The sequence below is a fragment of the Penaeus vannamei genome, chromosome 4 (genome assembly GCF_042767895.1).
Source record: "Penaeus vannamei isolate JL-2024 chromosome 4, ASM4276789v1, whole genome shotgun sequence".
NCBI lineage: Eukaryota > Metazoa > Arthropoda > Malacostraca > Decapoda > Penaeidae > Penaeus > Penaeus vannamei.
The window spans coordinates 15,209,591-15,222,090 of record NC_091552.1 but is presented as its reverse complement, the minus strand read 5'-3'; the positions used below and the strand labels follow the sequence as shown (position 1 = coordinate 15,222,090).

Here is a 12,500-nt window from a genome sequence, read left to right as displayed (position 1 = left end):
TTTCTCCAACTCTCTCTCTAACTCACTCTCTCCCTCTCTCTCCTTCTTTTCCTGATAACCTTCCTTCTTCCATCTACCGCTCTCTCTCCCCCCCTCTCTTTCTTTTCCCCCCTTCTCTCTCTCTCCTTTTCTCCCTACCTCCCTCCCCTCCTATCTCTATCCCCTCGTCCCTCTACCCCCATCCCTACCCTCTTCTCCTGTGTAAGTCTCTAAAGCCCTTACCTTGTAATAGTTCTTTTTCCGGTTATTTTTTCGCCTTCATCTCATACGCGTTTATTGTAAAATAGAACACTCATCAACTATGATGGATAGTTACAACAGTGAAATACAAAATATCGGTATTTTTCCACTGTAGCTAGTTTATTTTAAGATCTAATTTCAATTAAGTAATTCTCCTTCAGCACTGTCTGCACCGATGCAACACTCAGGTGAATCATTCTCTACTGTGCTGTATGTGTAGGCCTATCTACTGAAACATGTAGGCCTACGGTCCGTGTAAACAAATGACAGTTCCAAATTAACCACACACTACACAACTTGATTAAGCTAAGAATATTAATCCCATTCCACTCCCCTTCACATCGCTAAAGACGTTTCACAGAATGTTGTTCAACTTGACAAAGATAACTCAAATGGCATGATTACCCTCAACCTTCACAATATCCTTGCCATTAATTATTCATATTATTAAACGCTCGAGTCGATGACACTTACGCACGCACACAGACTACATACATAAACACAGACACACACAACACATACATACATAAACACAGACACACGCAACACATACACACAAACATACTTCCCATCCACTCTGAACTGCTCTTCCAAACGATTATAAAAGAAACATGTACAATAATCCCAAAACTTTTTAGAAAATATAAGATGATCAAGAATAAAAGAACAAGGATGAAGGAAGAGCGGACTACTGAATCCCCTTTTACATTCATATTTCTGAAGTGTAAATCTTTTTACTAAAGAGTATACAATAACAACTGCAAGAACAATACCACTTAAGGCCTGACAACATTAACATAATTATAGTGGATATCAAAACAGAAAGAGAATGACTGGCAGTGAGAAAGAAAGGGAGATGGGGTGGGAGAAAGTAGTGAGAAAGGGGAGAGAAAAGAAAGAGAGAGGAGGGAGAGAGAAAGAGAGGGGGAGAGAGAGAAAGAGAGGGGGAGAGAGAGAAAGAGAGGGGGAGAGAGAGAAAGAGAGGGAGAGAGAAAGAGAGAGAGAGAGAGAGAGAGAGAGAGAGAGAGAGAGAGAGAGAGAGAGAGAGAGAGAGAGAGAGAGAGAGAGGAATAGAAAAAGAGAAAAAGGAAGAAAAAAAAGAGAAAGAGTGTTGTGTGTGTGCGATGGTGTGTTCAACCCCACCCCATCTGGCCTGGACGGTTAAACGACCTTGGCTAAAAGTGTTCGCGAGGTAGGGGACCAGATAAGAAAAAAATCAAAAATTTTTCTTAGGCCTACTTTCAACCGAAAACTCCAACCTTCTACCTTCTAATATGCCTAACCTCTAACACGGGTTTTGTCGACATGCAATCCACATGAACAAAACCTCATATCCCCCTAAAAATAACATCCTACACCTTCCTAGGCCTACTCCCGCTCTCCATCAAAAACCTCTCTATCGGCCAACATATCGTCTTTTAAAGCAAATTCAGTGACCAGCATGTTATTTTCATGGAATGGCAACCTCAACATATAAAAAGCTACAAACCTTTCTAGGCCTACCTCCAAACCTCCACTAGAAAATACGTTAAACCTCAAGCTATTTCCTCTCTATTTAAGCAACCTGCAACTCACATGGCCACACTACCTAAACCTCAACAAAACTCCAGAGCCTCCTAGACCTACCCCTTACCTCCCTCACCCTTGTGGATCTTCCTCCAACCCTCCAACCCTCCACCTCAAGACCACCTCCAACCACCACCCTTTTCTCCCGTTTTAGGGCAACCTGCAATTCACCTGGCCGCACAGCCTGAACCCCAATAAAACTCCAAACCCTCCTAGGCCTACCCACCACCCCAAAAAACTAGGCCTACCTCCAAACTGCAACCCTTCACTTCCACCTTTTTCACACATTCTAGTACCGTCTGCAACTCACCTGGCCCCATAACCTGAAGCCTAATAAACCCCGCAAAACCCTACTAGGCCTATCTTCAACCCTCCACCCCTCAACAGAGGCCTACTTCCAACCTCCAACCCCCCACCTCAAAACCACCATCACCTTCAATATTTACACCCATTTTATAGGGCAACCTGCAACTCACCTGGCCACATCACCTGAACCTCAACAAAACCTCCAAACCCAAACATACCTACCCCTAACCCTCCACCTAAACATATCGTGTATATATAGGCCTACACGCAACCTCCCTCACTCCGCACCTCAAGACCGCCTCTCCTCTCCCTTCATTCCCACCTTTGCAACTCACCTGGACACTCGTCGGGGTCTTCGTCGCTGTGGTCGTGGCAGTCGGCCGTCCCGTCACAGCGCCACGACTGCGGGATGCACTCTCCGTTCTTGCACGTGAAGGCGGTGATCGAACAATGGTTATTCTCTCCCTGCACGATGTTGCTACAGCTGACGACGAGGGTGAACACTATCGCGAACGAACAGACTGTTCTCGGCCAACGCATTTTTTTAGAGATTTTTTTGGGGACAAATATTTTTCTCTGTTGTTGTTTTTGGGGGGACTCGAATGCGGTTTCGTAATTGATGGCACCGCGGGTTATATATGTTGTTTTCTGGTGTTAAATTATTGGATTAATTTATATTATTTATTGTCTTTTTTATTTGTTTTCACACACTCGCTTTTCCGATGGAAAGGGTATTTATTGTCTGCCGTTTCTGTTGTCTTTCAGATATAATTTCCCCCCCGAAACACCACGCCGCTCCTAAACACTCCAAATGCCCTTGGTTTTCAATAAATAAGTATCACAGACTATGGGTAAAGGAGCGCCAAATATCCTACAATCACTCACTTACAACAGCACTCGGCAGCGAGTGTGTATACCCTCCCACCGTAGAAATGTGACTGATCCCGCGAACGTCCAAATGTGCTTCATCGTTTCTGCAACACGCGCCTGCTCCCAAGTAGGGATTTTCCCCGCATTTTCTCTCCCGTTTTGGCGGATTCTTTCGCCCGATCGAGCACCCACTCCCGCGTCCTTCCCTTGCCGCGTGTCTAAACATTGCGATTCCTTCAGCCAACGAGTTTGTTTAGCCTACTTATACACGTAAATATGGAAAGAAGAGCAGGAAAGAGTAGCTGGCAACTCGCCACATGAGGCGTGTAAGGCCGACCAATCAGCGGCAGTGGCCTGATGTGACGTCACTCATACGTCACGCTCCGGCTGATGTCCGCGATGTCTGCGTGGCAAGAAATCCTCTTCAACAAACATTGCTCACAACTTATGCCTCTTCCTTCCGTCCTTTTCACGTGACACCTGTTCCGTCGAGAGGGAGCATCCTAAATTCATGCGCGAAAGGAGACGGCGAAGTTGTTTTCTTTTCTTACGCGGAGTCTCACGGCGCGCCTCAGGGGAACGGGGGGGGGGGGGTGATTAAGCGGGGAGTTTTCAATCTTTATTGATCGGGATATAAGTTCCTTGAATATGCTGCTGCTACATATTTTATAACAGTGGTATGTGACCTTGTTTTTCAGTGTAACAAATCCACAAAAATATCTACTTGTTGCACCATGTTACAGAATTGCTTTCACTTATTATGTAAACATGTAAAACACTGTACTAAATTGATTAAAATTGATGAATACATACTCAAACAAAATAAACATTTTCGCAATTCATTAAAGAGTACATAACGCCCTCAAACGAAGAGAGAACTCTATAAACACACACGCCCCTCCACACACGCACCTCAGAGAGAGAGAGAGAGAGAGAGAGAGAGAGAGAGAGAGAGAGAGGGGACAGAGAGAGAGAGAGAGAGAGAGAGAGAGAGAGAGAGAGAGAGAGAGAGAGAGAGAGAGAGAGAGAGAGAGTATGAATTATATATATATATATGTATATATATATATGTATATATATATACATATATATACATACATACATACATTATATATATATATATATATATATATATATATATATATATATATATATATATATATATATATATATACATACATATATACATGTATATCAATATATCGGGAGAGAGAAAAATAGGCTGTTGTGGCGGCGTCTTTCGGTCGCACATCCACCTGGGAATGAAACCGCGCTCTTCGTCCGTCGCCGACACAGGTAGTGGGGCGGGGGGAGGGGGGGAGGTAGGTGAGGGAAAGAGAGGGAGAAGGAAGGTGAGAAACGGGAGTGGGGAAAGAGGGGGAGAAGGGGGGAGACGGAGGGGAGGGGAGGGGAAGGGAACGAGGGAGGGGGAAGCGGGGTGGGGGGTGGGGGTGGGGGGGGCTGATTGCAACAGAAGCGCGCATCCATCACAGGTAATGGCAATCCGTGCCACGTGGGTCGCTTGTAACGCTCTATGACAGCAGGAAATACGTTTACAATTTGTGGAAATACAATTTTTTTACCCAATCACAGAGCAGAGAATTGCGCGTAGATTTTCAAATACAAAAAAGAATCTACCCCGGATATATAGAAGCAATCGGGTCATAGCTTGACGTCCTGTCAGATATAAATAAATCACAGGGAGTGGGGGGGGGGATTAGGAGGGAGATGGGGAGTGGGGGAGGGGGTAGGAGGGAGATAGGGAGTGGAGGAGGGAGATAGGGAGTGTGTGGGGGGGGATTAGGAGGGAGATAGGGAGTGGGGAGGGGGTAGGAGGGAGATAGGAGTGGGGGTAGGAGGGAGATAGGGAGTGGGGGGTAGGAGGTAGATAGGGAGTGGGGAGGGAGATAGGGAGTGGGGGTAGGAGGGAGATAGGGAGTGGGGGGGTAGGAGAGAGATAGGGAGTGGGGGGTAGTAGGGAGATAGGGAGTGGGGTGTAGGAGGGAGATAGGGAGTGGGGGGTAGGAGGGAGAGAGGGACATAGGGAGATAGGGAGTGGGGGTTAGGAGGGAGACAGGGAGTGCGGGGGTAGGAGGGGAAAGAGGGACATAGGGAGATCGGGAGTGGGGGTTAGGGATTAGATAGGGAGTAGGAGGGAGATAGGGAGTGGGGGGTGGGAGTAAGGGGAAGGAGGGAGTTAGGGAGTGGGGTTAGGAGGGAGATAGGGAGTGGGGGGTAGGTGGGAGAGAGGGGGAGTGGGGGTAGGAGGGAGATAGGGAGTGGAGGGAGGAAGAGAGGCATATAGGGAGATAGGGAGTGGGGGGTAGGAGGGAGATAGGGAGTGGGGGGTAGGAAGAGAGATAGGGAGTAGAGGTAGGGGGGAAAGGGACATAGGGAGATAGGGAGTGGAGGTAGGAGGGAAGAAGGGAGGGAGGGAGAGAGGGAAATAGGGAGTGGGGGTAGGAGGGAAGAAGGGAGGGAGGGAGAGAGGGACATAGGGAGATAGGGAGTGGGGGAGGGAGATAGGGAGTGGAGGTAGGAGGGAAGAAGGGAGGGAGGGAGACAGAGAGGGAGGGGTATCTTAACGTGTGACGTCGAACCGCAGGGAGTTGGGGAGTTATAGCATCTCCTTTAATACGAATAAACAAGTAAGTACTCCGCCATAACTCTCACAGGTGTTTAGATTATTTCCTCCTTCTTCCCCTCTTTTCCCTCCTACCCCAACCCGTCTCCCCTCTTACCCCACCCCTCTCCTTCCGTCTCCCCTCTCTCCTTCCCTCCCTTCCCCTCTTTGTCTTCTACTCTTCTTCCCTCCATTCCCCTCTTTGTCTTCTACTCTTCTTCACGTCTTCTTCTCTTACTTCTATCCCTCTCCGCGTACCCGTCTCTCTTTTCTCCTCCTAATACCCCTGCCTACTGTTCTTCGCCACCCACCCTCCCCTTTCCCCTCTCTTCTTTTGTCCCTCCTCCTCCTCTCCCGTTTCTTCTTTGTCCCTTTCCTTCCCCAATTACCGTTATTCTTTGCCCCTCCCCTCCCCACTCCCCTTTCTTCTTTGCCCCTCCCCTCTCTCCACTCCCCTCTCTTCTTTGCCCCTCCCCCTCTTTCCTCTCTTATTACCCCCTCCTTTCTAATCTTACCATCCGTCGCCTCTCCCCCTTTCCTTCCTTCCACCTCACCTTCCCTCCCTTCCCCCTCCCCTCTTCCCCCCTTCCTCTCTCCTCTCCCCTCTTCCCCCCTCCCCCTCCCCTCCCCACTTCCCCCCTCCCCTCCCCTCTTCCCCCTCCCCCTCCCTTCCTCCCCTCCCCGCCCATCTTCCCCCCCTCCCCGCCCATCTTCCCCCCTCCCCTCTTCCCCCCCTCCCCCCCACCCCTCAACACGCACTCGCACAGGTGAATGAAATTTATGCCACGTTAGCCTAGGCCTACATGAGCAGTGGGCGGATGTTTGCGGTTGCCTCACTCCCCCCCCCCCCCGGTGCCCGCGACGGTGGTGTATTTCGATCGGACTTTGCTTAGAGGAAATCGGATAAGACTGAGGAAAAGGGAATGAGAGAGACAGAGAGCAAGGATGGATGGATAGGAGGAAAGGAGGGGAGATAAATAAATAAATAAATAAATAAACACACACATTTATATATATATATATATATATATATATATATATATATATATATATATATATATATATATATATATATACATATACATACATACATGCACAAGAAAGTCACTTCATACCCTCGGTCCAACAGCCTTCAGAAGGTGACCCCTGAGCAGACGTTCGTACAAAACCCGGATTCAAAAGCGCGGCAAATCCACTCTTACAAAAACTGTCGAAGATTAAGGCGCTTTTGCGAGGATCATCTCCATTGCTCGTTTTTTGTTTTACATTTTTTACTTGGGTGTTTTATCTGGTCTCGAATATCTACATGCTAATGCGCATGCGCACCTCTCACAACTCGACGCATGCACACAGACACACACACACACACATGAAATACCAAGAAAATATCTAAACCAAGAGCAGTTGCCTTCAATTCACTGAACTTGGGTTGTACAAAAGAACCTTTTTTCGAGAACCAGCAGATACACAAGAAAACTTACGTAACATTTGTACTGCGTCGTAGCATGTCTAACAACTCTGGGGCAAGCGAGGCGCTGAGCATGCCAGTCATGCTGCAAACTCTGCAACAGTTCGCGTGTGTTTTGTATGGGTCATGCGCCGTTTAAAAAAAAAGTGAATTAGCAACTCACCGTGATAATGTTCACTTGCCAACTCGAGGTCACTTATATATTAATGACCACAACACGCAAGATGTCGTTTAATGATTTAATTTCAAGAAGGCTGATATGAGAAAAATTAAGAAATTGGAGGTCTGATAGTGTCCTTTCCTTCTAGTAGATGGCAGGGCAACACGAAGAATCCTGCACTAAAAAAAAAGGAAAAAAAGAGAATGTTTTGAACCTACAGCAAATTAAGTTCACATTAACATCAGTTTTTTTCTACGAATTTTATTTTTGTACAACCGTTTTCTTTGCTTACATGCCCCAATTAAACCTTTAGTCTCATATAACCTATTCTGTATATTCAATGCATCATGTATCAATATGTTTGTATAAACTATTTGTGTTCCACTTTCTAACTCTGTTTATACTTACGAACACAGATTCTATGAATAATTCTTCACTCAAAATGTGGTCCGCGACCTCATAAGAACCATACTTATGAAACACATTCTCTACGCAGTGTAAAAAACAACTAAATATAAGATACTGTATAAGTAACTTTTTATGAAAATAATAATAAAAAAACATCTATATATCACTTAAAAAGGTAGGTAAATGAATTACTACTTATGAAAACTGTAAAATGAAAAAGATCTAACACTGGATTCATAAGAGCTTATAAAAATGACTATCTACAAATCATTTAGAAAGCTAGTCTCTATAAAAAAAACATTAAATATATTTACCAATAACTTTTTTGTGCTCAAAAACAAAAACTGTTGACGTAAAAAGAAAAGAAAAGAAAAGAAAAAAAAATATATATATGTGTGTGTGTGTGTGTGTGTGTGTGTGTGTGTGTGTGTGTGTGTGTGTGTGTATGTGTGTGTGCATATATAACTATAATAAACATATCTTTAACAACACCGATTGTAGTTTAGAAACGATTCAGATTTTGTTTAAATAACAAAATGAATGAGTTGAAGAAAAAGATGTCACACGAACATAAAACCCATACCAAGCCGAATGAACTTGATAACAGAACAATAACAGCCATAACATCTGTCACGTCATCACTACTACACAAAGCACAGAAAATGGGAGAGAAGAATGTGAAGTATCCTACAAAGATTATTAAGGAAGAAAAAGGAAATTAAGACAGAAGAAAAGAAGATGATTGAGAGATATCACGTGATAAGGTTTCTATCGTGAGAGAAAGTGTATTTTGGCGTCTTGTGTAGTACACTTGAGGGACTGTTCCGATTTTCATCTCATTCAAATTTACACATTGAAAAGGGTAAATACCTGAATGAATGGGTGAATGGAGGGAGGTATTGATAAAGAAATGAATAAGTGACTTGATGAATTGGATAAATAGAGGGTTAAGTAAAATAAAACCGCTGAAAAAACAAACGAAAAAAAACGAATAGTGATGTTGATGAATAACAAGAACAAATAAAAGAAGAAATAAGGTGAACAAATAATAATATCTAATATACAATAAGTCCGAAAACACCATATCTGTAACTCAACTATATCTCTAACATATTTTATATTATCTTACATGTTTGTCACATACTTATTTTCGTGCATACATATACACATATACATATGCAAATACGCATGGTCTTTGCTTTAACCAATTATTCTACTCCTCTTGCGACACCAGACATTCCGATGTTGTGTTGTCTATCCCCTTCTGCAAGAGCTGTAAATTGCTGTCACACTTCCTTGTTAATCACCGGTTGCCAGACACTAATTTATAGTGATTTATAGTGTTCCTTGGACGATTACAGGAGCTCAGGAGCAACACCTCAGTACGCGACTTATAGTGATCCTTGGACGACTCAAGGAGGCTAGATTCCTTGGGACGACCATAGGAACCCAGGAGCAACACCTCAAAACGCGACTTATAGTGATCCTTGGACGACTCAAGGAGGCTAGATTCCTTGGGACGACCATAGGAGCCCAGGAGCAACACCTCAAAACGCGACTTATAGTGATCCTTGGACGACTCAAAGAGGCTAGATTTCTTGGGACGACCATAGGAACCCAGAAGCAACACCTCAAAACGCGATTTATAGTCATCCTTAGACGACTATAGGAGCCCAGGAGCAACACCTCGGTACAAGGAGGAGCAGTCTCACTCCATCCTTACACTTCACTAAAGGAGTCGAGACATCTTGGTTGTCTACCTTACACCCAAACCGCCCTCTCTACCACACTCTCGCAGGGCCTCATCTCCCGGGCTCCTGCACTATCAGTTATTGAAATATATCTTTTACGTTGACCCAACTTTCGAGGTGATTTATGGGAAAGTCCACCGTCTTTTGACACTTTTACGATAAGTCCCTATTGGTAAAAAAAAAAAAAAAAAAAAAAAAAAAAAATGGACGGAATCTTATACAAGATTTTATTTTTGTATCATCACTTTATAGAAGATTTTTAAAAATCTTAACTTTTACTTTTCATCTATTGATTTTAAGTTAAAATTACTGCAAGAGGTAGATAAATAAATGAACAATAAACAAGAATAAATACAACAATGACAAACAAAAACTATGAGATTTTCGATGAACACCAAAACCCACAAAACTAAAAATAAACAACACGACAAACAAATAAATAAAACATGAGAATTTCGACCTAAGAATGATGACGCAGAATCCGTTAATGCGAATTAACAAAACAAAACAAAAACCAGGAAAAAGATGAAAGAAAAAGAAGAAGAAAAAAATAATTAACATCTCCCGAGAGGCGTGTTTTCCTCGGACCGAATGGCGGTTTGTTATCACAGGCGCGTTTTTTAAAATGTGTTAAGCTTATGCATCCGCATTGCGCGGTTCAGGCGTGGCATTGCGCATACGTGTGTGTGTGTGTGTGTGTGTGTGTGTGTGTGTGTGTGTGTGTGTGTGTGTGTGTGTGTGTGTGTGTGTGTGTGTGTGTGTGTGTGTGTGTGTGTGTGTGGTGTGGGTGTGTGTGTGTGGTGTGTGTGTGTGTGTGTGTGTGTGTGTGTGTGTGTGTGTGTGTGTGTGTGTGTGTGTGTGTGTGTGTGTGTGTGTGTGTGTGTGTGTGTGTGGTGTTTGTGTGTGTGTGTGGGTGTGTGTGTATGTGTGTGTGTGTGTGTGTGTGTGTGTGTGTGTGTGTGTGTGTGTGTGTGTGTGTGTGTGTGTGTGTGTGTGTGTGTGTGTGTGTGTGTGTGTGTGTGTGTGTGTGTGTGTGTGTGTGTGTGTGTGTGTGTGTGTGTGTGTGTGTGTGTGTGTGTGTGTGTGTGTGGTGTGTGTGTGTGTGTGTGTGTGTGTGTGTGTGTGTGTGTGTGTGTGTGTGTGTGTGTGTGAGAGTGCGTGTGTGTGTGTGTGGTGTTTGTGTGTGTGTGTGTGTGTGTGTGTGTGTGTGTGTGTGTGTGTGTGTGTGTGTGTGTGTGTGTGTGTGTGTGTGTGTGTGTGTGTGTTGTGTGTGTGTGTGTTGTGTGTGTGTGTCTGTGTGTGTGTGTGTCTGTGTGTGTGTGTGTGTCTGTGTGTGTGTGTGTGTGTGTGTGTGTGTGTGTGTGTGTGTGTGTGTGTGTGTGTGTGTGTGTGTGTGTGTGTGTGTGTGTGTGTGTGTGTGTGTGTGTGTGTGTGCTTTTTACCCAATTATCTGTCTGTCTATCTATCGAATTTGTCTATCATTCTGTCTACTTATCTGTCTATTCATCTATCTAGATATTCATGCAAATGTAAATCTGAAAGTATCTTTATTCTTTTCTTATCGAGACCGTTCATTCAATCATTTATCTATGCGCCATCCATTTGTACATTATACATATGTGCGTATTTAAAGACCACTATCATTCATCTTTTCTTATTCCTTTATCACTCTATTACATTTCTTGCTGTTTTACTTCTGCTACCAATCATCAATAATAATAACCACAGTAATAAAATAAAGTTAAAACAGCCCAACCAACCAATTTTACAAATACACCTTTTAACCTACGCGCAAAATACGAAAATTAAAACACCGAACTCAAATTTTCTAATTTATCATCAACTACACATTTATTCATTACCTGCAGCCATTGCAGAGACAAAGGTTGCATCTAAGGTATTTATGATGGCTTTATCATATCGAATAATGGCGATAGATAGAGAGTTGATAACGCCAGTGGGAATGTGCGTGAGATATGAGGGTTAGCGGAATTTTAGCGAACATAGCGGTTAGCGGAATTTTAGTGAGTATAGCGGTTAGCGGAATTTTAGCGAACATAGCGGTTAGCGGAATTTTAGCGAACATAGCGGCGGTTATCGTAAGGATGGTGTAAGTAGCTCATAATTGTAAAAAAGTTAGTATTTACGCTATGTAGAACAGATAGAGATTGCTTAATATATATAATCATTTAGTCAAGAATTGCATTTAATAAAGAGTACTGATTTGAACACAGAACTTCGAAAAAAAAAGAAAAAAAGAAAAATCTCGAGAGCGAAAGCGCTAGCCAGGATAGCGAAGCGGAAAACGTGGGCAGCAAGGATGTCCGAGAAATGATCGTCTCCCTTGGAACTCACGAAACACGAGCGGCAACGCGTCTAGAAAATGTCGTCCTCACACCCTGCTCATCCTTCTCCCTGTATCCTTCCTTCATCCTTGTCCCTGTCTCCTTCCCTCTCCTTTCTACCTCTCTCCCTCCTTCTCCACTCTCCCTTTCCCCCTCCTTCTCCATTCTCCCTATTCCCTCCTTTTCCATTCTCCCTATCCCTTCCTTTTCCATTTTCCCTCTACCTTTCCTCCTCTCCCCCATTTCCCCCTTCCCATCTCCCCTCCTACTTCCTCCTCCCTTTTCCGTTCGCCTTCTCCCTCTCTCCCTGTGTTTCTCTCCGCCTTCTTTCCCATTCTCCTTCCTCTCCTCTCTCCCCCTGTGCCTCTTCCTTCATCCGCCTTCTTCTCTTCTCCCCTTCTCCCTCTCTCCCTGTTTCCGCCCCCTTCCTTTCCCATTCTCCTTCCTTCCCCTCCCCCCTTCCCCTGCGCCTCCTCCTTCATCCACCTTAACCTTCATCCCCCTCCCCCTCCTCCTTCCTTCTCCCCCCCCCCCCCGTATTTCCGATAATTAGGCCTACTAGACCCCCCTCCCTTCCAACCCGCCCCCCCCCCCCTCCCAGCCATCACCTGACATATGCGTCATTCTTTTGTCACTTCCGGTTCCGGCTTCTCGTAGGCGCTGCCCGCTCTCTCTTTCTTTCTCTTTCTCTCTCTCTTTCTCTTTTTATCTCTCTCTGTCTCTCTGCCTGTCTGTCTCTTTCTTTCTCTCCCTGTCTGTCTAT

At 44.5% G+C, this 12,500-nt stretch overlaps 1 protein-coding gene across 28 annotated transcripts in view; it reads right to left on the bottom strand.

Moving 5' to 3' along the window:
* The window catches only part of LOC113820726 (very low-density lipoprotein receptor), a 779,919-nt gene that overhangs the window by 142,963 nt on the left and 624,456 nt on the right, over positions 1-12,500 (bottom strand). For 9 of the 28 annotated variants that reach the window (XM_070120742.1, XM_070120754.1, XM_070120745.1 and 6 more), the window contains exon 1: positions 2,448-3,052. The exons of 18 other annotated variants lie outside the window; for them this stretch is intronic. In XM_070120742.1, coding sequence (XP_069976843.1) covers positions 2,448-2,652 — 205 coding nt within the window. In that variant the 5' untranslated portion in view covers positions 2,653-3,052. Of the gene's footprint in view, positions 1-2,447; positions 3,054-12,500 lie in introns of those variants that run through there. One more of the 28 variants, XM_070120743.1, reaches the window with a different exon arrangement.